This window comes from Salvelinus fontinalis, chromosome 38 (assembly GCF_029448725.1).
Source record: "Salvelinus fontinalis isolate EN_2023a chromosome 38, ASM2944872v1, whole genome shotgun sequence".
NCBI classification, from domain to species: Eukaryota; Metazoa; Chordata; class Actinopteri; order Salmoniformes; family Salmonidae; genus Salvelinus; species Salvelinus fontinalis.
The window spans coordinates 32,213,651-32,241,392 of NC_074702.1; the positions used below are offsets into that span (position 1 = coordinate 32,213,651).

At 44.1% G+C, this 27,742-nt stretch overlaps 1 protein-coding gene across 1 annotated transcript in view; it reads right to left on the minus strand.

The window, feature by feature from the left end:
- Window positions 1–27,742, minus strand: part of LOC129837324 (PC3-like endoprotease variant B) — a 153,112-nt gene that overhangs the window by 31,063 nt on the left and 94,307 nt on the right. Inside the window, exon 13 of the mRNA XM_055903396.1 lies at window positions 14,197–14,310. Within this exon, the coding sequence (XP_055759371.1) occupies window positions 14,197–14,310 (114 nt within the window). The remainder of the gene's footprint in view (window positions 1–14,196; window positions 14,311–27,742) is intronic.

Sequence of the window (27,742 nt, forward strand, 5' to 3'; positions counted from 1 at the left end):
TTACCTTGCCTCTCTGTAGTAAAACACATACAGTTCAGAAGCTCAGAGTAATTGGCTTGGAGAAGATGAACAAAAAGAGAGAAGAAAAAGGTCTCCATAATTAATACATCTATCAGGCTGGCCGTGAGAGTTAGCAGGGCACAGCCGCCTCTGCCCTGAGACCAATGGATTCTCCATATTCATCTGGATTTTATAGACCACACTGAGTTGTGGCGGTATCTATAAATCGTAGAGACTGTAAAGAGTGTAGCGGTGTGTGTGACCTTGTCTGTGTGGTGTCCTATAGGTGGGCTGCTTGCCTGTGTGTGTGTGTGAGTGACGCGGTGACCAGTGGCCCTGATAATCTTTATGATAAATCATCCCAGTGCAGCCTGCCTCTACAGCCATGATGACTGACAGCTCTAAATACCTGGGAGGGTAGCAGGGTGGTTTAAAGGCCTCCAGCATTCACGGCTTCGGCTCGGCACCCCAGTTTCCCTGTGTAAAAGAGCAGCAACATCCAAAGCCCGCAGTCTCAAATTGTCATTCTAGCTCAGTCTCAAGGCACCATTCTGGCTCGATCTCATGTCACCGTTCTGGCAGTGATTCAAGCCTCACATTGGCTCCCATTCAGGCTTCGTGCTGGCTGGGTTTCAAGGCCCACTCTGGGCTGTGCTTCAGCCTCCATTGTGGTTCTATGTGGCTCTGGTTCAGGCAGGGCCCCTTCAGTTTCAGCACCCTGGGTTGCTGGCCTCCTGCCAGCGCATATCAGTGGGAGATCTCAGCAGAGTTCTTTGTTTGGGGTGGCATTTTCCCACTCGGCCCGTAATCTAAACACCTAAAGCATCTCACGCTCGACAAATCGGCCCAACAGACGATGGAGCGGCACAAGACAAATGGCTGGAGGCAGTTCAAACCTCCGGGACTGATGGCATCTGACCGGGCCTGACCTCCCAAAGGTTAAAGGCACGTTCACTTACAAAGCAATCAATTATCGGGGCTGCGTGGCCCCTTTTAACAAACGCTCCCCTCGCTCGCAACGACAGCCACACTTTTAAAACAGCAAGGTTTATTAATGAGTATCGCTACCGTGGAGCCCCCCCCCCCAATCTTCAGTACAGTGTGTGTTACAGTTTCACGATTACAACACAACTCTTAAACAAGCTACTTTTTTGCCTTCCCTCTCCTGTGTATCTCTATCTGCCTTTCTCTTGTTCTACACTCTCTGTTTTCCTCCCTGGGCTCTCTCTCTCCATCGGTATCTTTCTCTTTCTCTGTTTCTCTCTCTCCTCCGTATTTCTGTCTGTGTCTGTATTTTTTTTTCTTTCCCTCTGTTTTCATCCTGGGCTCTCTCTCGGTGTCTCTCCTATCTTTCTCTTTCCCTCTCTGTTCTCTCTCCCTGATCTTCCTCTCTCTCTCTGTCTGTAGTCTCTCCTGGTTAGTGTTGCAGGTTTGTCCTGCTAGCTGAGCTCGGCGGGCCCCTCAGCTGTTCGGCTGTGTTAGTAATTACCATTTCATTAAGAATGACAGTTTCGGGGGTTGAAGCACCATTTCATCGGGGTCTCGCGGGAAAGGCGCTCGCCAAAATTTGTGCGTGAATGGCAATTACGTCTCTATGTCTGCAACTCACTATTTTGTACTTGGTTGCTTGACGACAGCGGTGAAATTCGAAGCAAAAATGTGTCTCGGATGGATAGGCATACAGCGGAGGCCATTCCTGGTTAGCGCAATAGATCAGAGGTATTAGACTAGAGATGGAAGAGCTAACTGAAGAATGGCAGAGGGTGCATCATACAGCAGTAGGTATGTATAATCTCTCGTCACACAGCTAGAACTGCATAATGCTTGAACGCAATAGCGCAGTAAGGGATGCTTGTCTTTGTATGTGTGTGTTTTTAGCATGTGTGTGTCAGTGTGTGTTTTGTGCGTGTTTGTTTGTGTACCCACGTACACGTGTGTGTGTGCCCCTCGCTGAGAACCAGGGAGGAAAGAGCTGGTGTGAGTTATAGTGACAGGATCCGGAGCTTGTCTGCCGGAAACCGGTTCAGCTCTTCTACTTGCATGTCTACTCTGAATGACGGCACACTTCCTTCTTACACATTCCACACAATTGCGTTCCGCTAACACGGGACCAGGGAAGGAGAGGCAGGTTCCTGGGCCATATGGAGAGGGGCCGCGGGGCCCAGTGAATAAATGGGATATCCCCAGCTCATCCCTAGATCCAGTCAGGGCGATGAAACAGCAGCACTAATGAAACACCAACACCCCAGCCGACTGCATGCCCCACAAGATGGATAGCTATATGTGTGTATATATTTGCAGGTAAGCCAGAGGAGCTGTGGGGAGCCTGCTTATTGACGTGACCCCGGAACCTCCAACCCTACCCTCAGCTCCATCCTCCATCCCCAGCCCCAACCGGTAGCAGCAGGGAAGGCAGACAAGTGCAGCCCTGCTCTGCTAATGCATTCACCAGCCAGCCCTCATCCAAGCAGGCAAAGCACTTAATTACTTAAATTGATCAGTATTAGCTTCAATTAGAGAGGGACACTGGGGGGAAAACAAGGTCCTGATTCCTGCAGACAGATCACAAGCAGAGGCGAAGGCAGAGGTGGCTAGACGAGCCTCCGACACACACACCCTAAGCCCTAAGCAGGGGTGGAAGATAGGCAGGATACTAGATATGCATCCTCGGTGGAACTGCAGTAGGGAGTAGGGATAGGAGAAGGACCCCCCTCTCCCGTCCCTCTTACGGTGCCCGTGTTTGTGTTTCTAGGGCGCTGGGTGACCTTTGACCTCGGGCTAATGAGAGCGATAACGAGGATTAAAAGGGGGCGACTGGAAGGTGTCTGCGAGGGGGTTTAAACAATTACACTCGGCTGCCAACATGCCTTTTCCTCATGACTCAGGAAATTACAGTCTCTCTCTCCTTTTCTGGCCAGCACAAAAGAAAAAGGCTTATGGAAAAATAATACATTATCCGGGGCCACATTAACTTTGATGTAAATCGCTGGGCAATTATGTTTTAATAGGCCTTTAAGAGAATGAGTAATTGGGGGTGACAGTGGTGAGGTTGATCGTGGTTACCCATCTCTCTCCCTCTGTGCCTAGCAGAACAGGCCCTGGGCATTGTGTATCGGTCGAGTGGAAGTGTGTGTATGTGTGTGCGTCTATGCAGGTGTGTATGTATATGGGGCTGGAACCAACATTATTTTCCAATAGTTCCGTTCCGAATAGAACCCCTGTTTTTTTCCTGTGTTCCCACCAGCATTATAAAGTTCTGAACCGGTTTGAAACCATAACAAATGAACAGTTCACGCAGTTCCTTTTCAGATTTTGGTTGTTGTTGTTGAAACAAGTGAAATCAACATCGTTTTTTGAACATTTAGCTCATTCATTTACTCCGCCATTTAGCATGGATGGAGCAGCTTGATATGGAACGGGTAAGCTGGTTGTTTATGTGTTTGATTGGTCAAATAGGAGCGAGATACAACTGAAAGTTCACAAGTGGGGAGAGCGAGAGAGAGGGGTGGACATATAGGGGGATTGGCCTGAAGCGTTGAACATCATGACATGACCTGAATTGGAACGTGTTTAGGCTTTAACTAGCATCAGAACTTCACTGAATTACATAATTATATACTAAATATTAGGAATATATACAAATACGCTTCCGGAATACTAGTTCTGTTTCCATTCCTCTAAAAATGATGCTATTTTCCGACTTTCAGTTCTATTCCCTAAATCGGTTCCAACCCTGGTATGTGCAGTATGTGTTTTTGTTAGTATGTGTGTGTGATTCAATCGTCCCCCTCCCCTGTCTTGCTCCAAAATATTGATGAGCCTGGAAAGCTGAACGTGAGCCTACACAGTGCCCTCTGACCTCTAACCCGTGGCCCTAAACAGTGACCTGTGGAATATCAATGTGTGTGTTGGCCATGCAGGGCTACTGCTGGGTGTAGAGGGATCAGGATCAATGTGAGGAGAGATCACTACAGACAGACCCACCTAGTGGAACACTAACTAATGAGACTGGCCAAGAACACTCACACAGCAGGCCCAGACAGCAGGCAGGACAGAGAGCAGAACAGAGAACAGAGAGAAGGGAGGGAGGGAGGGAAGGAGAGGAGGAATGGAGGTGAAAGGGAATTTAATTGTTTCCTTCAAAGAACAAGCTAGTCTGGTACAGAGGAGTCCCCGAAAATCTCATATGCAGTCTGCATCCATAGTAAACTGTACTAGCACAGTGATGCAGTGGCACACATTTATATTGAGCCAATACACACAAGGCATATCAAATACCATCAAACCTGATCATCTCAAATTGTTCCAAATGGTGATGTAATTGTATAAATGTTTGCATGATTTCACATTAAAGCTTTCCTAAACATTTCCTAATTGTCATTATTTTAGATACCCCTCTTCTATAGAATGTTTTCAGAATCACTTTTATCTCCCACTCACAATTATATCAATGACGCTTGTTTTTCTTTACACTACAGGCAATGGTCAGGCAAACCTAAATATTTCCGGACGTACTGTATCTGTATAATCACCTCAACATAATTCACAACAAAACAAGACCATATGCACATCCGTTCCACTTGGGGACCCACCAGTCACAGAGATGTGAATTCTGATGAGTCATTTATCAAACTGCTCACTTTCATCCATTACTGTCAACACTGTGAAGGCACTTAAAGGACTACTTTGCTACAACGCCTGTGAGTATGCAAATTTAGCAGACTATATTTCAGTACTTAAAGACCTCTCCGTGTTTAGCTTTCAGCCAAGCTTCTCGTATAATTCTCTTAGGTTTCTGAGGCAGGCAATTTACGCAAACAGCAGGAGTTTCTTTTTAAAATAACCAAGCTAGCAAGAAAATCTGTTTTATTTTGTGGTAAGGTAACCCCCCTAAAAGTGTGTCCAAATGACATGAGTGTCAGTTGTACACAAGCCCCTTGCATCACAGGCCCAGACCAACCCACACACACAATTTAACACTATTCTCAGATTTAATTTACAGAGACTTGATGCTCAAAGTACCTGTCAATAAATCAACATACAGTATAAGACACAGCTTGAACTTTTTATTCTCATGTTCAAACTGTTAATGGGAGAAAAGTATTGGATGCCATATACTCTACTTACTATTGACATCGTTTAGCAGCTTGTCTGCAACATCCTCTTAACATTGTGTGTTCTACTCTGTGAGATCCCTAACAGTCTTTCTGTGGTCTGCATTCTGTCCTCTATCCTAGATATTCCTGTTCTGGTGTCTCCATGGTTCTTCTGTCTATGTGAGGGTCTTTTATAGCCCCCCCCCCCCCCTACATACACACACATCCCTTTCCCTCCCCTGTCCCCCTCCAGCTGCTCCGTCACCCATGTCGCCAAGGGGACAAGGAGACCGTGGCGTTTCCCTGGATCAAAAATTTACGAGCAATTAAAAGGCGGGCGATGTGGAGCATCCATCAGCCAGTGCTGCTGCCAGGATGGGTGAAGGGGTCGCAGTAAACCACACGCTATATACTTTTATATCTGTTTTCTCTCCAAAGAGGGAAGGTTATGGCAAAATTATGTTTTACGGTCCACAGTTCGGCAGGGATGTAGACATCGTTCATGAAACGCTGGCTTGGAGGTCACAGCCCGAGGGAGGAAAGACAGAGAGGAGTGTGCTGTGTTGTGTTGTGTTTTGTATGGATGTGTATGTTTAGTTATAAGATACGAAACGCGGAGGCTCTTAGTGTGTGTGTAAGAGATATGTACCATCCTATGGTCCATTAGTTACTACGGTAAGAGTGACCTGACTACTTTGTTGTTGTTTAAGAGGACACAATTCAAACGTGATCCTCTTCACTCAAAGACACGCACGCACGCACGCACGCACGCACGCACGCACGCACGCACGCACACACACACACACACACACACACACACACACACACACACACACACACACACACACACACACACACACACACACACACACACACACACACACACACACACACACACACACACACACACACACACACACACACACACACACAAATGCATGCATTAGTATACAAAGACAAATGCACACACACACACACACACACACACAAATGCACGCACACATGTAAACGCACACATAAAAATGCACAAACAGACAAATGCACACACACCTAGACACGCAAAGGTACTAACACTAATACACAAAAAATGCACACCAACTCTCATGCATCACCACGTTCTCTCTCTATTTCTGTCTCTCACTTTTTCTGGCTGTATGCGACAGGCCTAGACTCATTTGCATCCTTAATTGCATTGTAATGTACTTTTAATTTGAAAACGGAAGCAATTCATTATTTTGATATGGAACAAAATGCCCGCAAATGTAAACATTCTAATAGTTCTCCATTTTTCAAAAAGGGGGATTGGAATCTTTTTTATACCATTTCGCTGCTCATTCTCCTTGATATTCACTTTGTCTTTACAGGGACGGCACCATTTCTTTGATATTTTCTCTCAATTATTTCCCATCCAATCTTCCACGGTACAATTACAATAGTTTCACCTATTCTATCCAAAGAGATGAAAGGAAATGAAGTCTGTTTGGACGTGCCGTGCTCTGGACTGTATCCTCCCCCAGTGCTGACACACCCAACTTGCTATTTCTGGGTCAGACACTTCAAGTGAAGATACTAACCAGAGATACATTTTCCCACTGTCAACCACATGATCAATAGGTGTCAGTGTTCAAAGGAATACAAAGCTGTATGAGGTGGTGCCAGAGCTGCTTCATTTGTGTGGACCTGGGATTACACTGGCACTGTTCCTCTGTCAACCTGATAAACCCATTTCACAATGAAATAGGATGGATGTATGTTATTTCTTTTGGGCTCTTTTTCTCCAGCTCCATCACTCTCTCTATTTCTTCCCCCTCCCTTCTTTCAATCTCTGCCCCCTTCTCTCTCTGCGCCTCCTTTTCCGCTTCCTCTCCCCCCCCCCCCCCCTCTCTCTCTTTCTCTCTCTTGCTCCAGAGGGGGCAGGCAACTCACTGACATCCCAGCAGGCCTAGCAACAGCCAATAAATGATGAGTGACAAGCCTTTAGACCAATAAAAATGCTGCCATATTTCATGCACAGTAAATCTGATTGCAGATTGCGCTGGCGTGTGGCGGCTGACATGTTTATTGTCGCCATGGCGATGGGAGCTAGGGGGTCGGTCTACGACATCAGTGTTTCTAAAGCTCCTTAGTCTGTATGGAGGTCACACAGATCGAATTCTGGGTATACACTCGTATACACTCTCCCCCCTTTCTCCTCTACATCAACCTCCCGTGAAACAACTATTCTATCGCAACCCTAGAAGCCTTGCAGTTGCTCCTATCACAACAGCCATCTGCCCTCAACACAGTACACACAAGTCCCCAATGAAACCTTTGGCCTACCATGTTAAATGAAACCACAAACTACACAAACACCACACGTACACCACACATACACATCCTTCATGCACAGAAATACTTCTCCCAACACAGCCAAAGCTCAGCTATAACCCCACCCATAACCCTGTCCAGGCCCAAAGACAATCGTTCCTGAAAAGTGAGCCGATCCTCAGAGAACCAGAGAAGAAAACCCCTCCCAGATCCCACTCCCTAACCATTGGACATTCTTACACCTTGAAACGCGGTGTGAAGACTCATACATTTCCCCTCTTTAATGTGTCGTTTCTGTTGTGTTAACCGTGCTTTTCAACCATCTTTCACATCCTTTATCAGCGTAGAGCAAAACTGTTCTTGACCTGGGGAATAGCCAGCATCGTCACACTCTCCCGTAACTTCTACTGCAACACAATATCTCCTCTTAGCCTAATCTGAACCTAAGATATGTTGCATTTTGCCACCATCTCCTAACAACTGTACCCATGTCAAGTGACCCTAAGCCCATGCACTGCTCTGACGGTCTTTATCCACACAATGAACCATTCGTTGTAATTACTGAGATTCAGCACAACATTGCGATCAGGGCATTACCAGTCCTCAGCCACGTCACCTAAATGTATGTATTTCAACAACAACTGCACTGTGATGAATCATTATGATCTAATTCATCTACTCTTCTCAGAGAAACAGACGGGTTATAATCTGTTTTATTACATATCGCCGAGAGAGAGAGCGAGCGAGAGAGAGAGAAGGATTAAACCAAAAGAAAGAGAGAGAAGGAAGGAGAGAGAGAGAGAGAGAGAAAGAAATACGGTATAAAGAAGGAGACAAAAAGACAGATAAAAAAGAAGAGGAGAAAGTGACTGATGAAGATGCAGTGAGAGAGGGAGAGTGATAAGGAGACGGGGGAGAAGGGGGAGAGAGAGGGAGAGGAAATACATTACAACTCTGAGACTGATTACTGCGATGCCGTTGCTCGACTGACATTGTAAAGGCGTTGTAAACGCGATGTAAAAGCATTTATACGACGTGTGGAGGAGCCTGGCGCTTAAAGCATCTCTCACTCTGATTCTCGCCTCGTACATTAGGAGAGAGTGCTTCCATTTTCCTGAGCCCTGCTCGGCGCAGTAAATCAGAGCATCGATACGCGCTCAGACACTCGTCAGACACATGCATGGTGACACTGACAATGCTACTTCTCCCCTGCCAAAATCATTTATTCCCAAGTCATAAAAGAGTGTCTGTTTTACAATGTGGGTGTAATATCAGTAGTATGGTGTAGTGTCTGAGGTGTTTGTATGCTGTCGGAAGTGTAAATCAAACCAAATGTTATTAGTCACATACGCCGAATACAACAGGTGTAGGCCTTACAGTGAAATGCTTACTTACGAGCCCCTAACCAACAATGCAGTTAAAAAAAAAGAAATACGGATAAGAATAAGAAATAAAAGTAAAAAGTAATTAAAGAGCAGCAGTAAAATAACAATAGCGAGACTATATACAGGGTTGGTACCGGTACAGAGTCAATGTGCGGGGGGCACCGGTTAGTTGAAGTAATATGTACATGTAGGTAGAGTTATTAAAGTGACTATGCATAGATGATAACAACAGAGAGTAGCAGTGATTTAAAAGGGGGGGGGGGGGGGGGGGAATGCAAATAGTCTGGGTAGCCATTTGACTAGATGTTCAGAAGTCTTATGGTTTGGGGGTAGAAGCTGTTTAGAAGCCTCTTGGACCTAGACTTGGCACTCCGGTACCGCTTGCCGTGCGGTAGTAAAGAGAACAGTCTATGACTTGGGTGGCTGGAGTCTTTCACAATTTTTAGGGCCTTCCTCTGACATCACCTGGTATAGAGGTCCTGGATGGCAGCAAGCTGGTTCGCACTACCCTCTGTAGTGCCTTGCGGTCGGAGGCCGAGCAGTTGCCGTACCAGGGAGTGATGCAACCAGTCAGGATGGTGGTGCAGCTGTAGAACCTTTTGGGGATCTGAGGACCCATGTCAAATATTTTCAGTCTCCTGAATATGTTTTTTCGTGCCCTCTTCACGACTGTCTTGGTGTGCTCGAACCATTCTAGTTTGTTGGTGATGTGGACACCAAGGAACTTGAAGCTCTCAACCTGCTCCACTGCAGCCTCGTCGATGAGAATAGGGGCGTGCTCGGTCCTCTTTTTCCTGTAGTCCACAATCATCTCCTTTGTCTTGATCACGATGAGGGAGAGGTTGTTGTCCTGGCACCTCACTGCCAGTTCTCTGACCTCCTCCCTATAGGCCGTCTCATCGTTGTCGGTGATCAGGCCTACCACTGTTGTGTCATCGACAAACTTAATGATGGTGTTGGAGTCGTGCCTGGCCATGCAGTCATGAGTGAACAGGGAGTACAGGAGGAGACTGAGCACGCACCCCTGAGGGGTCCCAGTGTTGAGAATCAGCGTGGCGGATGTATTGTTACCTACCCTTACCACCTGGGGGCGGCCCGTCAAGAAGTCCAGGATCCAGCTGCAGATGGAGGTGTTTAGTCCCAGGGTCCTTAGCTTATTGATGAGCTTTGAGGGTGCTATGGTGTTGAACGATAAGCTGTAGTCAATGAATATAATTCTCACATAGGTGTTCCTTTTGTCCAGGTGGGAAAGGGCAGTGTGGAGTGCAGTAGAGATCGCATCATCTGTGGATTTGTTGGGGCGGTATGCAAATTGGAGTGGGTCTAGGGTTTCTGGGATAATGGTGTTGATGTGAGACATGACCAGCCTTTCGAAGCACTTCATGGCTACAGACGTGAGTGCTATGGGTTGGTAGTCGTTTAGGCAGGTTATCCTTTCTAGGACACACGTTCCGCTAGCGGAACCCCTCGACAACATTCCGCTGAAAAGGCAGCGCGGGAAATTCAAAAATATTTTTTAGCAAATGAAAGATAAACATCTTGTTAATCTACCCATCGTGTCCGATTTAAAAAATGCTTTACAGCGAAAACACAACATATGATTATGTTAGATCACCGCCAAGTCCAAAAAACACACAGCCATTTTCCCAGCCAAAGATAGGAGTCACAAAAAGCAGAAATAGAGATAAAATGAATCACTAACCTTTGATGATCTTCATCAGATGACACTCATAGGACATCATGTTACACAATACATGTATGTTTTGTTCGATAATGTGCATATTTATATCCAAAAATCTCAGTTTACATTGGCGCCATGTTCAGAAATGCCTCCAAAATATCTTGAGAAATTGCAGAGAGCCACATCAAATAACAGAAATACTCATCATAAACTTTGATGAAAGATACATGTTTTACATAGAATTAAAGATACACTTGTTCTTAATGCAACCGCTGTGTCAGATTTCAAAAAAACTTTACGGAAAAAGCAAACCATGCAAAAATCTGAGACGGCGCTCAGATAGAAACAACATTTCTCCGCCATGTTTGAGTCAACAGAAATACGAAATTACATCATAAATATTCCCTTACCTTTGATGATCTTCATCAGAATGCACTCCCAGGAATCCTAGTTCCACAATAAATTGTTTGTTTTGTTCGATAATGTCCTTTATTTATGTCCAAGTAGCTACTTTTGTTAGCACGTTTAGTACACATATCCAAACGCAGGTCCAGGCGAACTTCGGACGAAAACTTCAAAAAGTTATATTACAGGTCGAATAAACTTGTCAAACTAAGTATAGAATCAATCTGTAGGATGTTGTTATCATAAATATTCAATAACGTTCCAACCGAATCATTTCTTTGTGTCTATAGAAGTAATGGAACGCAAGTCGATATCATGTGGAATGCTCATGACCAGGACCCTGCCAGACCACTGACTCAAACAGCTCCCATCTGGCTGAACATCACAGTAGAGGCTTCATTCAATGTTCAATAGACTGTTGACATCTAGTGGAAGGCGTAGGAAGTGCAAACAGATCCATATCCCACTGGGATTTCAATAGGCGATGAGTTGAAAATCGACCAGCCTCAGAATTCCCACTTCCTGTTTGTATTTCTTCTCATGTTTTTGCCTGCCATATGAGTTCTGTTATACTCACAGATATCATTCAAACAGATTTAGAAACTTCAGAGTGTTTTCTATCCAATAGTATTAATAATATGCATATATTAGCATGTGGGACAGAGTAGGAGGCAGTTCACTCTGGGCACGCTATTCATCCAAAGTGAAAATGCTGCCCCCTATCCCTAAAAAGTTATCTTAGTGTTCTTGGGCACAGGGACCATGGTGGTCTGCTTGAAACATGTTGGTATTACAGACTCTGACAGAGAGAGGTTGAAAATGTCAGTGAAGACACTTGCCAGTTGGTCAGCGCATGCTCGCAGTACACGTCTTGGTAAACCGTCTGGCCCCACGGCCTTGTGAATATTGACCTGTTTAAAGATCTTACTCACATCGGCTGCGGAGAGCGTGATCACATAGTTTTCCAGAACAGCTGGTGTGTTGTGGAGGTTACACGTGTTGTCTGTGGGACTGTTTGGCTGTAGTATGTGTGTTATTCATAGGTGTGTGGTGTCCGTATCATGTCCCTAGTTTGTATGTGAGTGTGTTTCTGTATGTCAGTGCATGAGTCTATGTGTCCTGTACATGATATGTCAATGGCTGCAGTATGTGCGTTGTTTGTAGGCTACGTGTTACAAAAGTAACATGTTACATAATCGGATTACTTTTATGAGTAACCGAGTAAAGTAGCATTCTTTTTTCAAATTGGGTAATATTATTACAGTTACTTTGTCTACTAATGCTAACTTTACTTTCAGAATCAGATCTCTACCGGGCGCGTTTTCATGATCTGATCTCGACTTAATTTAGATCTCGAGCGAGCGGGGAAAAAGCTGTTTGGAGAAATGTCCTGACAGCTACCTCCATAAAACATGTATAGAGGGTCAACCTTTGATCTTTGCCATTAATTGCTTCTGTGGCAGTGTCAAGTGTGTCATCTATACGTCTCCATGGGTCCGTGTACGTGTGGTCTATAACCAGAACTGGCGGCTCGAGAGAAAGATTTGGAATGAAAAGATAATAAATCTGTACAGATCTTTGGCTTACAGTATATATGGCTAATTAAGCAGCACTTGAGTAGCACAGGAAAGCAGTGCCACAAATGAAAGGAGATACTAGTGATCAAACCTGAGTTAGTAAGTAGCTCGCCTTACTCCCCCCGATAGTCAAACAGACTCCAGGGGTACGCCCCCAAAAAATGTGATTCACATTTAAAAAAATATATATATATATTTTAAACTTTTTCTTTTCTTCACATTTTCAAACAGTCCATTTGTATTTTCCAACGGGGCTATACATTTGAGGGATTTTTTTCCCTCGTCTGAGTAGCCTCGTTTCACTGCCAAAAATAAAATGAAACCATCTAGTGTTCAGCGAAATAACAACACAATGTCAAATACAGGTAGTCATGGCAAGGAGTCATGACAGGGAGACATAGTGGAGTGGTAAACGCGTGTGCAAGCAGTTGCTCCGGACGCCACTTGGGTACACTGCAGCCTCCACCGCGAGGCTCTTGCTGCCAAGGGAATGCCTGACAGCTTGAAAGACGTTTTGGACACGACAGTGAAAATGGTTAACTTTGATAAAGCAAGGCCCCTGAACTCTTGTGTATTTTCTGCACTATGCAATGATATTGGCTGCGACCATGTAACGCTTTTACAACATACAGAAGTGCGCTGATTATCAAGGGGCAAAGTATTGACACGTTTTTTTAAAATTGAGAGACGAGCTTAAAGTTTTCTTTACTGACCACAATTTTCACTTGTCTGACCGCTTGCATGATGACGAGTTTCTCACACGACTGGCGTATCTGGGTGACGTTTTTTCTCGCCTGAATGGGATTACAGGGACTCTCCGCAACTATATTCAATGTGCGGGACAAAATTGAGGCTATGATTAAGAAGTTGGAGCTCTTCTCTGTCTGCATTAACAAAGACAACACACAGGTCTTTCCATCATTGTATGATTTTTTGTGTGCAATTGAACTCAAGCTTACGGACAATGTCAAATGTGATTTAGCGAAGCACCTGAGTGAGTTGGGTGCACAATTACGGACGACACAAAGAACTGGATTTGTTATCCTTTTCATGCCCTGCCTCCAGTCCACTTACGGATATCTGAACAAGAGAGCCTCATCGAAATTGCAACAAGCGGTTCTGTGAAAATTGAATTTAATCAAAAGCCACTGACAGATTTCTAGAATGGGCTGCGCTCGAGTTTCTTGACTTGGCAAATCGCTCTTTTAAGACACTGATGCCCTTTGCAACCATCGTACCTATGTGAGAGTGGATTCTTGGCCCTCACTAACATGAAAACTAAATACAGGCACAGACTATGTGTGGAAAATGATTTAAGACTCTCTCCAATACAACCCAACATTGCAGAGTGATGTGCTCAGAGTTTCAAGCACACCCTTCTCATTAACCTGTGGTGAGTTATTCACCATTTTCAGTGAACAAATAAGGTTTCATGTGTAAGATGGATAAAGAAAGAGCAAAATTATGGATTATTATTATATTATTTTTTGTGCCCTGTTCCTTTAAGAGCTCTTTGTCACTTCCCACGAGCCGGGTTGTGACAAAAACTCACACTCATTCTTATGTTTAATAAATGTATAGTGTGTGTGGCAGGCTTACAATGATGGCAAAAAAACAATATTTGAGAGTGCGCTGACCCTGGTGCTAGAGGGGGTACTCAGCTGGAGGTTGAATGTTTGAAGGGGTATGGGACTATAAAAGGTTTGATGTGTGTGGTGTGTTTACACTGTGTGTGTAACTAGTACCTATCATGGATGTGGTACCCTGCTCCGTTGACACTCCATCCTGGCTCTTTGGGGTCGGGGACCTTGGCCGTCATGGCGATCAGATGCTGCATATCCCTCCATGTCAAGTCAGGACTGGGAAGATAAAGACGAATATCATCAAATACATGAATGTACAATATGTGTATTGTACACTCTATCAAACCACAGCATTCATTCCTTTATGATACTCCTGATACTCCCTTATGAAGAAATGAACACGTGAGACATACACAGAAACACATGTAGGCTATACACGATTTGGTATGAATCACATGTATATTTTGCTTAGCAGAGAAAGTGGACACACATGGAGATGTGCACATGATTTGGGCCTGCCATTGTGCCCATTACTGCACATCTTCTTCAAGTGAAATCATCTGTTTAAGTCATTTCAAGCTTAATAACATTGGCGAAAAACGACGAATTCAACAAAGTATATTGGAGCCGTAACAAAGGGGCTGGCGGAAAGAATGAACGGAGGAGACTTTTAATCTCGAGCAGAGTATTCTAATACAGCCGACTCAAGTGTCATGTCAAGCAATATACTAATGGAATCCAATTAAGACCTTTAAACTGCACAGAGAGCTAGAGGATATTAGCTCCGTTTTCTCTAACAAAAGACCAAAGGGTCGTCAAGGAGAGCCTTTTCAGGATATAAAAAAAGCATAAAGGAAATTGGGTTTTCTCCCTTTATCCACTCATTATTGCTGGCTAAGAAAATAGACTTGAATGGAACTTAAAAACGGCGTTGACCACCCATTTCTAACATTAAGTTCTCGGACTAAGTAGCACCGGGATCGGCTTCGACAGCCAAAGAGAAGCTGTCATGTCTGCTACGCAAAGGCACGACAAAGTTGATTAAAGGTGGTTAATATGGTTGTGGTGTACACGTTGGTGTCCACAGTACAGTCACATGACAATCCCAAGGCCATGGTTAAGACAAGAACATCCGTAATGCAACGCCCATCTCTATGGGTAGGAAATATCAGACACAGTCCAGCCAAACCATTCCAATCGCATATAGGGGGGGGGAAAATGCTTTCAAAATGATTTCCATTACAATAGAAAACAAAACAAAGAAAAAAACTGGCAACCGGCGAGTGCTACAGTACACCGTAAGAGTAATACCACTAATAATAGAAAAGATCCAAAAAGAAACAAAAGGAGAGCACAGCACACTCAATTATTTTAAGCTTTGATTTCAAAGGGCTCCAGAGTGGGGAGCCGGGCTTTGTACTTTTGAACTGTTGCTCACAGTGTGTGTATGTGTGCGTATGTGCCGTATTAAATATAGGCAGTGCTGTGGCGTGATTCGGTTAGCGTGCACCCCCCCCCCCCTCCCCCCACGCCCCCTCCACCTCCCCTCCTCCATCCCCCACCCCTCCGGTGAAATCAGAGAAGCCCCCCCCGGCCCCGGCTGGTTTGCATAAAGCAAACGAAATTAAATTTGCTTTGCTAAATCAAAGCTTGTATGGTATTCCAAGCTGCTCTCTCTGGGACAAATTACTTCAAACGGCCTCCTTTGTATCACAACAGAATAAGAAAATCAGCCCAATCAGCGCCTCTCCAAAACCCTCGACTCAGGAATGAATTATTGAACCCTGGCGCGGGTTTCGCTGTCTCTTAGCACACAGTGACACAGATCTATTTATTTGGAAAATAGCATTTTGCTCTGAAAAACACACTATTGGCAGGGAACCTGATTTAATGTATCTGTATATCTGTGGGTGTGTTCTTCCTCTTGCTCCCTCTTTCTTTCTCCTGCTCTCTCTCTCTCTCTCTCTCTCTCTCTCTCTCTCTCTCTCTCTCTCTCTCTCTCTCTCTCTCTCTCTCTCTCTCTCTCTCTCTCGTTCTCTCTTTCTCTCTGTTTTGGCACCACATCCGTGTTTCCCCCCTACAGGCATGCGCAGGGTTTGGGCCGCAGCAGAAACAACCTCAGAAAGCTCAGAATACCTCCTGGCATTTTACCCAGGACAGCCAGAGACAGAACTACTAAATATGCCCCAAAACCCCCCATAGCACCCACCCTCTGTCCACTTGCCAAGCCCCACAAACCCTCCCAAACCCTGGGCAGACGTCTGAGTGAGTGAACACACAACCGTTGACAAATCCCCAGTTAATAGGATCACTCCTCATTGACTGCTCTGATGCGTTTGATGTAATCTATTAGCTGTATGATAGTCAGTGTGCTGGGCAGATCAATAACCATGGACTTCTTATTACTCCACTGTGTACTGTTACTCCTCTTTACTGCTGCTGGTTAGGAATAGCATGTTTAACGGTGTAGGGTGTGAGTGAGTGTGTGTGTGTGCGTGTGCGTGTATGCGCGAGGCTGCGTGTGTGTTTTATGTGTGTCTGTGTGTGCATGTGTGCATGTTGGCGAGGACAGGAGCTGTGAGTGTCTGAGATGTGTAATAGTTATTTCCAAGTGAATGCTATGTGTTTATTTTTTTGCCCCCTAATAAGGGAAGATGTTTTGTTTGAATCTGTGTGTGCATGCTGGAGTATGTTGCTGGTGCTGTGTATAGTTGTGCGTATGCATATGTGTGTGTGTTTGTGAGTGTGTGTGTATATGTTTTCGAGTGTGTCTCTAGCTTGCTGGTATAACTGTGTTTCCAATTAAGTTGAACCACAGGCCGGATCAATGCGGCCCCTCTGTGTGTAGGAATGAGCAGCCCTGGGCCCTCGGAGCATGCCCACAAATAATTTATCACACACACAGGGTCTGGGCATGGGGGAGAGGATGGCGTGAGGAGGGGGAGGAGGGGGAGAAGGGGAGAGAGAGAGAGAGAGAGAGAGAGAGAGAGAGAGAGAGAGAGAGAGAGAGAGAGAGAGAGAGAGAGAGAGAGAGAGAGAGAGAGAGAGAGAGAGAGAGAGAGAGAGAGAGAGAGAGAGAGAGAGAGAGAGAGAGAGAGAGAGAGAGAGAGAGAGAGAGAGAGTCAGGACCTACAGGAATAACACTGTCCCTGTTGAATCATTTACATGAAGACAGAGCAAATCAACAATCAACAATTTATTTCTGCACTGGGGAGTCTACAGGGAGGAAAAGAGGGGAGGGGAAAAAATAAAAACTAGGGTATAAGTACAGAGGTTGAGGGAAAGAAAGTGATAAAAGTGCTGATATATATATATGTATGTATATGTATTGTATATATATACAGTTGAAGTCGGAAGTTTACGTACACGTAGGTTGGAGTCATTAAAACTCGTTTTTCAACCACTCCACAAACTATAGTTTTGGCAAGTCAGTTAGGACATCTACTTTGTGCATGACACAAGTTATTTTTACAACAATTTTTAACAGACAGATTATTTCACTTACAACTCACTGTGTCACAATGAGTTTACATACACTAAGTTGACTGTGCCTTTAAACAGCTTGGAAAATTCCAGAAAATGTCATGGCTTTAGAAGCTTCTGATAGGCTAATTGACATAATTTGTGTGAATTGGAGGTGTACCTGTGGATGTATTTCAAGGCCTACCTTCAAACTCAGTGCCTCTTTACTTGACATCATGGGAAAATCAAAATAATTCAGCCAAGACCTCAGAAAAAGAATTGTAGAGCAAATTGGGAGCAATTTCCAAAGGCCTGAAGGTACCACGTTCATCTGTACAAACAATAGTACGCAAGCGTAAACACCATGGCACCACGCAGCCGTCATACCGCTCAGGAAGGAGACGCGTTCTGTCTCCTAGAGATGAACGTACTTTGGTGCGAAAAGTGCAAATCAATCCCAGAACATCAGCAAAGGACCTTGTGAAGATGCTGGAGGAAGCAGGTACAAAAATATCTATATCCACAGTAAAACGAGTCCTATATCGACATAATCTGAAAGGCCGCTCAGCAAGGAAGAAGCCACTGCTCCATAACCGCCATATAAAAGCCAGACTACGGTTTGCAACTACACATGGGGACAAAGATTGTACTTTTTGGAGAAATGTCCTCTGGTCTGATGAAACAAAAATAGAATTGTTTGGCCATAATGATCGTCGTTATGTTTGGAGGAAAAAGGGAGAGGCTTGCAAGCCGAAGAACACCATCCCAACCATGAAGCACAGGGGTGGCAGCATCATGTTGTGGGGGTGCTTTGCTGTAGGAGGGACTGGTGCACTTCAAAAAATAGATGGCATCATGAGGGAGGAAAATTAGGTGGATATATTGAAGCAACATCTCAAGACATCAGTCAGGGAGTTAACGCTTGGTCACAAATGGGCCTTCCAAATGGACAATGACCCCAAGCATACTTCCAAAGTTGTTGCAAAATGGCTTAAGAACAACAAAGTCAAGGTATTGGAGAGGCCATCACAATGCCCCTAGGATTAAATGTCAGGAATTGTGAAAAACTGAGTGTAAATGTATTTGGCTAACGTGTATGTAAACTTACAACTTCAACTGTTATATATATATATTTGCAAAGCATGCATACAGGTCAGTGATCAATATTTGCAGTTTTTCATATTTGGAGCAATGACTGAGGGGTACATCTGTGTGATGCTTGTCATTCAGGAGGGTATGATCTGTTAGAAGATGGCACTCCAGCCTGGGCTTGACTATCTCATCTTAGGAAGCAAACATATCTTCAGCTAGGCTACACATCGCATTAGGATCTTCTGAAGAAGCACATCCGGCCTTATTGGAAAGAGAGAGAGAGAGGAGAGAGAGAGAGAGAGGAAAGAGAGAGAGAGAGGAGAGAGAGAGAGAGGAAAGAGAGAGAGAGAGAGAGGGAGAGGGACTACATACAGAGTCACTTATACACACCGACACACAGTCTGACACACACCCGCACACTCATTAACTACACAAATCAGCACCGCACTGGTTGTATTTAAAGGAGATCACAGGCATGTAGTTATTGGACGAGGCCTAATTGATAAAACCATTAGTAACACTTGTGCAGATAACAGATAGGGAGAATCCTAGTCTGCGCACAGTCACTCCAAATGGGCTCACTTAGGCTTAAAGTACACCGCACTAAAAGATTATGGCCAAACGTGGAGAGTTCCTATGACTCTGGCTCCATTTCTGGGAGGATTAATAGGGACAAAATGAAGACAGAGCAGGGAGAGCAGAGCAGAGATTACGAAGATCCTGTCTTTTAGTGTGTTTCTGAGGTTGTGGGTGAGGTCCCAGGGACCGTTGCATTTAAGGCCCTGATAATACGCAAACCACACATAATACCCCAAGAATCAGTTTGTGTCTCAGGGAGTGTTTGAGTTGAGACCAATTACAGGGGTGGATCCTGTTCCATGTGTGCTGTCCCCTAGCTGATTACACATTCCACCAACCCCCATAGAGCACCCGGCTATCCTGCTCTCAGTGGCCCAGACAGATAGACGAACAGATGAAGACGGACAACGCAGAGCGGAAGAGAGGCGACAGAAGGTGGGAATAGAGGGAGAGAGAGAAAAAAAAGAAACAGGGCTGGAACAGACAGAGGAAGGGAGAGAAAGAAAGAGAGGGTGAAAAAGGGGGATGGAGGTGAGAGAGCACGAGAGAGAGAGAGAGCGAGAGAGAGAGAGAGAGAGAGAGAGAGCGAGAGAGAGAGAGAGAGAGAGAGAGGGAGAGAACTGTCAGTTCACTGCGATTGGAGCAAATTAAAAGATCATTTGTTTGCGCTCATGTGTTTGAATACGGGGCCTTTCCCAGAGCGGGGCTGGCTGACCCCTAGCTGAGCACTGGCCACCGGGGTTAATGAGGAATCATCTCTCACACACATCCTCCATTAATAACCTGACCACAGAGTCACACCACATACTCACACACAAACAGAGTGACAGGACATGCTTTAGTCTCGCCACTGGCCAGGCCATCACTGTACATAGGAACTGGTTCTCAGCTGACTTGTCTGGTTAAATACAGTTGTATTATAATACAATAAATGTAAGGGTAGAGCGTGGGGTTGTCATTGGTGATGGGAGACTAGAGCGGTACAGACCGACTCTATGAGCGCCGGGAGCAGGTAAAAGAGAGGGAGGATTAAAGGTGGACTGAAGATGCAGGGAATGAACAGAGGTTGAGAGAATCAGTGAAGAGGCAAAGTAGCCAAAAATGGTGTTGAGAATTTTGAGAATGTGAAAGATTGAAATAGACGTACAGAATATTAAAATGCTGTAAAACTGATGAAAACGAGGGAATGAAATAGGTGATATTTACGTAGAGGGACTAAAGTAAAACTGGAAAAGAGATTTGGAGTCAACACGTTGAACCAGGAGGAAAGAGTTGGAGAGTAGACAGAGATAATTATTTTAATTGCACAGTGTGTGTGTTTTTTTGTACTCTGCTGGTGAGGTTGTGGGTGTTATGACAGTACTAATGTATGTGTGTGTGTGTGTGTGTCTCTGTGTGTGTGTGTGTGTGTGTGTGTGTGTGTGTGTGTGTGTGTGTGTGTGTGTGTGTGTGTGTGTGTGTGTGTGTGTGTGTGTGTGTGTGTGTGTGTGTGTGTGTGTGTGTGTGTGTGTGTGTGTGTGTGTGTGTGTATGTGCTCTGCTCAGCTCCATTAAGACGTGAGGGGAATATCAGGCCTGGGATGTGATATATAGGATAGGCTGTGTGGTGCAGGTCATACAAGCCCTTAACCAGTAATGTCCTGGGAGCGCAACTCGCCCAGGGGACCTCCGGACCATTTTACAGCCAAGCGGGCGAGACTGGGCCGGCGTGGCGTGACAGGTGGAGCGGTAAAGCCCTGCCCCGGGCTCATCAATAACACTGAGGAACGGCAGCAGGCAGACACGACGGACAGCTACAGAGTTACAGAGCTACAATCACGACTAGGGCCCAAGTCCACATACCAACACAGTGCAGAAAGAAAGAAAGAAAGAAAGAGAGAGAGAAAGAAAGAAAGAGAGAGAGAGAGAGAGAGGAGAGGGTGCTGTGTCAGAGAGAGATTAGGAAATACACTACATATACACAAGTATATGGACACCCCTTCAAATAGATGGATTCGGCTATTTCAGTCACACCCGTTGCTGACAGGTGTATAAAATCAAGCACACAGCCATGCAATCTCCATAGACAAACATTGGCAGTAGAATGGCCTTACTGAAGAGCTCAGTGACTTTCAACTTGGCACCATCATAGGATGCCACCTTTCCAACAAGTCAGTTCATCAAATTTCTGCCTCGCTAGAGCTGCCCCGTTCAAGTATAAGTGTTGTTATTGTGGAAGTGGAAACATCTAGGCGCAACAAAAGCTCAGCCGCGAAGTGGTAGGCCGCACAAGCTCACAGAATTGGACTGTTGAGTGCTGAAGCTTCTCGAGCGTAAAAATCGTCTGTCCACTGTTGCAACACTCAATACCTAGTTCCAAACTGCCCCTGGAAGCAACGTCAGCACAAGAACTGTTTGTCGGGAGCTTCATGAAATGGGTTTCCATGGCCGATCATCCTAAGCCTAAGATCACCATGTGCATGTGATGAATCAAGCTTCACCACCTGGCAGTCCAACAGAAAAATCTGGGTTTGGCGGATGCCAGGAGAACGCTACCTGCCCGAATGCATAGTGCTAACTGTAAAGTTTGGTGGAGGAGGAATAATGGTCTGGGGCTGTTTTTCATGGTTCGGGCTAGCCCTCTTAGTGCCAGTGAAGGGAAATCTTAACACTACATCATAGAATAACATTCTAGACGATTCTGTGTTTCCAACTTTGTGGCAATATTTTGGGGAAGGCCCTTTCCTGTTTCAGTATTACAATGCCTCGATGCACAAAGCGAGGTCCATACAGAAATGATGTGGAAGAACTTGACTGGCCTGCCCAGAGCCCTGACCTCAACCCCATCAAACACCTTTGGGATGAATTGGAACGCCGACTGCGAGCCAGACCTAATTGCCCAACATCGTTGCTCGACCTCACTAATGCTCTTGTGGATGAATGGAAGCAAGTCCCTGCAGCAATGTTCCAACATTTAGTGGAAAGCCTTTGCAGAAGAATGGAGGCTGTTATAACAGCAAAGGGGGAACCAACTCCATATTATTGCCCATGGTTTTGGAATGAGATATTTGACGTGCAGGTGTCCACTGAATATTGGTTATGTATTGTACCCTGGTTGAACATGCCCAATGGTACAACTACATGAGACAAAATAATCTGTGCCTCTTGGTGGATTTGATCTGGGAGTGAATGCACTAAAATAAAAAACTGCAAAGCATTTATTCCATAAAAAGAAAATTCTCCAAAATAAATATTCCTATCCAGATCTGGAGCAAAATATTCAGGTAATTTTACCAGTTGCACTATATATGGAAGCGAGATTTGGAGTCCAACCTGATTATAAACATTGGGAGAAAAACCCAATAGAATATCCACGTACAGATTTATGCAGAATTATCCTAAAAATCCAAAAGAAAGTACCAAATAATGCACGCAGAGCAGAACTTGGAAGATTCCCTTGAATTGTAAATATAAAGGAAAGTACACAAACAATTTAGCACCATTTGAAATTAAGCCCCAAAACATCCATACAATTCAAAGCGCTGGAAACCCAAGAGCTGAACCCCTATGTCAGCTGTTATTCTGGGTGACGGAGAAATCGCAAATAGTACTACCAGATATGTACAGTTGAAGTCGGAAGTGTACATACACCTTTGCCAAATACATTTAAACTCACTTTTTACAATTCCTGACATTTAATCTTAGTAAAAATTCCCTGTCTTACGTCAGTTAGGATTACCACTTTATTTAACAATGTGAAATGTCAGAATAATAGTAGAGAGAATTATTTATTTCAGCTTTTATTTTTTTCATCACATTCCCAGTGGGTCAGAAGTTTACATACACTCAATTAGTATTTGGTAGCATTGCCTTTAACTTGTTTAACTTGGGTCAAACGTTTTGGGTAGCCTTCCACAAGCTTCCCACAATAAGTTGGGTGACATTTGGCCCATTCCTCCTGACAGAGCTGGTGTAACTGAGTCAGGTTTGTAGGCCTCCTTGCTCGCACACGTTTTTTTCAGTTCTGCCCACACATGTTCTATAGGACTGAGGTCAGGGCTTTGTGATGGCCACTCCAATACCTTGACTTTGTTGTCCTTAAGCCATTTTGCTACATCTTCGGAAGTATGCTCTGGGTCATTGTCCATTTGGAAGACCCATTTGCGACCAAGGTTTAACTTCCTGACTGATGTCTTGAGATGTTGCTTCAATATATCCACATAATTTTCCTCCCTCATAATTCCATCTATTTTGTGAAGTGCACCAGTCCCTCTTGCAGCAAAGCACCCCCACAACATGATGCTGCCACCCCCGTGCTTCACGATTGGGATGGCGTTCTTCTGCTTGCAAGCATCTCCCTTTTTCCTCCAAACATAACGATGGTTATTATGTCCAAACAGTTCTATTTTTGTTTCATCAGACCTGAGGTAATTTCTCCAAAAAGTGCGATCTTTGTCCCCATGTGCAGTTAGAGAATGTAGTTTGGCTTTTTTTATGGCGGTTTTTGAGCAGTGGCTTTTTCCTTGCTGAGCGGCATTTCAGGTTATGTCCATATAGGACTCGTTTTACTGTGGATATAGATACTTTTGTACCTTTTTCCTCCATTATCTTCACAAGGTCCTTTGCTGTTGTTCTGGGATTGATTTGCACTTTTCGCACCAGAGTACGTTCATCTCTAGGAGACAGAACGCGTCTCCTTCCTGAGCGGTATGAAGGCTGCGTGGACCCATGGTGTTTATACTTGCGTACTATTGTTTGTACAGATGAATGTGGTACCTTCAGGCGTTTGGAAATCCCAAGGATGAACCAGACTTGTGGAGGTCCACAATTTTCTTCTGAGGTCTTGGCTGATTTCTTTTGATTTTCCGATGAAAAAAAGAGGCGCTGAGTTTGAAGGTGGGCCTTGAAATACATCCACAGGTACACCTCCAATTGACTCAAATGATGTCAATTAGCCTAACAGAAGCTTCTAAAGCTTTGACATAATTTTCTGGAATTTTCCAAGCTGTATAAAGGCACAGTCAACTTAGTGTACGTAAACTTCTGACCCACTGGAATTGTGATACAGTGAAATAATCTGTCTGTAAACAATTGTTAGAAAAATTACTTGTCTCATGCACAAAGTAGATATCCTAACCAACTTGCCAAAGCTATAGTTTGTTAACAAGAAATTTGTGGAGTGGTTGAAAAACAAGTTTTTAGGTCAACTTCCATCTTCAACTGTATATGATTGTCATAGCCTGAGGGACATCCCATGAACATTCATTCCCTGAAGTTTTTACATTGTATATAACTTACATGCAATACATAGTGTAACCATCATCCACTTACATTTTGTTGTTTATTTATTAGCCATTGTTACTCTTATTAAATGAAATGAATCGACCAAAAAGGACACAATACAACAGCAGTAGTGAATACAGTATGTAGTATTATTACTACTTCTACTGAAATGAACTATTGTTATTACATTTTATTAAACGAGCGACTTACTGGAGCAATGAGGGTTAAGGGCCTTGATGAAGGGCACATTGACAGACTTTTCACCTAGTCGTCTCGAGGACTTGAACCAACGACCTTTTGGTTACCGGTCCAGCCCTCTTAACTGCTAGGCTAACTGCTGCATCACTACTGAAATGAACTGTATTTCATTATCCTCATTTGAATTGTACTGTATTTACTGAAATACTGTACTACAATTGTATTTCATGCCAATAAAGCAATCTGAATTTGCGAGAGAGAGAGAGAGAGAGAGAGAGAGAGAGAGAGAGAGAGAGAGATGCCCCCCTAGGCACAACTATGACAACATAACCAACAAAAACGGGTCACAACTCCTGCAGCTCTGTCGCACGCTGGGTATGTACATAGTAAATGGTAGGCTTTGAGGGGACTCCTATGGTAGGTTCACCTATAGCTCATCTCTTGGCATTAGCACTGTAGACTACTTTATCACTGACCTCAACCCAGAGTCTCTCAGAGCGTTCACAGTCAGCCCACTGACACCCCTATCAGACCACAGCAAAATCATAGTCTACTTGAACAGAGCAATACTCAATCATGAGGCATCAAAGCCAAAGGAACTGAGTAACATTAAGAAATGCTATAGATGGAAGGAATGCCGTTTGGAAACCTACCAAAAAACAATTAGGCAACAGCAAATTCAATCCCTTTTAGACAACTTCCTGGGTAAAATGTTCCACTGCAATAGTGAAGGTGTAAACTTGGCAGTAGAAAATCTTAACAGTATATTTGACCTCTCAGCTTCCCTATCAAATCTAAAAATCTCAAATAGAAAACCGAAAAAAATGAACAACAATGACAAATGGTTTGATAAACAATGCAAAAATCTAAGAAATAAATTGAGAAACCTGTCCAACCAAAAACATAGAGACCCGGAAAACCTGAGTCTACGCCTTCACTATGGTGAATCACTAAAACAATACAGAAATACACTACGGAAAATAAAGGAACAGCACGTCAGAAATCAGCTCAATGTAATTGAAGACTCCATAGACCAGGGGTGTCAAACTCATTCCACGGAGGGCCTTGTGTCTGCAGGTTTTTGGTTTTTCCCTTCAATAAAGCCCTAGACAACCAGGTGTGGGGAGTTCCTAACTAATTAGTGATGTTAATTCATCAATCAAGTACAAGGGAGGAGCGAAAACCCGCAGACACTCGGCCCCCCGTGGAATGAGTTTGACACCTGTGCCATAGACTCTAACCAATTCTGGGAAAATTGGAAAACACTAAACAAACAACAACACGAAGAATTATCTATCCAAAATGGAGCTGTATGGGTAAACCACTTCTCCAATCTTTTTGGCTCTATAACAAAGAATAAAGAGCAAAAACATATACATGATCAAATACAAATCCTAGAATCAACTATTAAAGACTACCAGAACCCACTGGATTCTCCAATTACCTTGAATGAGTTACAGGACAAAATAAAAACCCTCCAACCCAAAAAGGCCTGTGGTGTTGATGGTATCCTTAATGAAATGATCAAATATACAGACAACAAATTCCAATTGGCTATACTAAAACTCTTTAACATCGTCCTAAGCTCTGGCATCTTCCCCAATATTTGGAACCAAGGACTGATCACCCCAATCCACAAAAGTGGAGACAAATTGACCCCAATAACTACCGTGGAATATGCGTCAACAGTAACCTTGGGAAAATCCTCTGCATTATCATTAACAGCAGACTCGTACATTTCCTCAATGAAAACAATGTACTGAGCAAATGTCAAATTGTCTTTTTACCAAATTACCGTACAACAGACCATGTATTCACCCTACACACCCTAATTGACAACCAAACAAACCAAAACAAAGGCAAAGTCTTCTCATGCTTTGTTGATTTCAAAAAGCCTTCGACTCAATTTGGCATGAGGGTCTGCTATACAAATTGATGGAAAGTGGTGTTGGGGTTAAAACATACAACATTATAAAATCCATGTACACAAACAACAAGTGTGCGGTTAAAATTGGCAAAAAACAGGGTCGTGGGGTGAGACAGGGATGCAGCTTAAGCCCCACCCTCTTCAACATATATATCAACGAATTGGCGCGGGCACTAGAACAGTCTGCAGCACCCGGTCTCACCCTACTAGAATCCGAAGTCAAATGTTTACTGTTTGCTGATGATCTGGTGCTTCTGTCACCAACCAAGGAGGGCCTACAGCAGCAACTAGATCTTCTGCACAGATTCTGTCAGACCTGGGCCCTGACAGTAAATCTCAGTAAGACCAAAATAATGGTGTTTCCAAAAAAGGTCCAGTCACCAGGACCACAAATTCCATCTAGACACCGTTGCCCTAGAGCACACAAAAAACTATACATACCTCGGCCTAAACATCAGCACCACAGGTAACTTCCACAAAGCTGTGAACGATCTGAGAGACAAGGCAAGAAGGGCCTTCTATGACATCAAAAGAACATAAATTTCAACATACCAATTAGGATCTGGCTAAAAATACTTGAATCAGTCATAGAGCCCATTGCCCTTTATGGTTGTGAGGTCTGGGGTCCGCTCACCAACCAAGATTTCACAAAATGGGACAAACACCAAATTGAGACTCTGCATGCACAATTCTGCAAAAATATCCTCCGTGTACAACGTAGAACACCAAATAATGCATGCAGAGCAGAATTAGGCCGATACCCACTAATGATCAAAATCCAGAAAAGAGCCGTTAAATTCTACAACCACCTAAAAGGAAGCGATTCCCAAACCTTCCATAACAAAGCCGTTCACCTACAGAGAGATGAACCTGGAGAAGAGTCCCCTAAGCAAGCTGGTCCTAGGGCTCTGTTCACAAACACAAACACACCCCACAAAGCCCCAGGACAACAGCACAATTAGACCCAACCAAATCATGAGAAAACAAAAAGATAATTACTTGACATATTGGAAAGAATTAACAAAAAAACAGAGCAAACTAGAATGCTAGTTGGCCCTAAACAGAGAGTACACAGTGACAGAATACCTGACCACTGTGACTGACCCAAACTTAAGGAAAGCTTTGACTATGTACAGACTCAGTGAGCATAGCCTTGCTATTGAGAAAGGCCACCGTAGGCAGACATGGC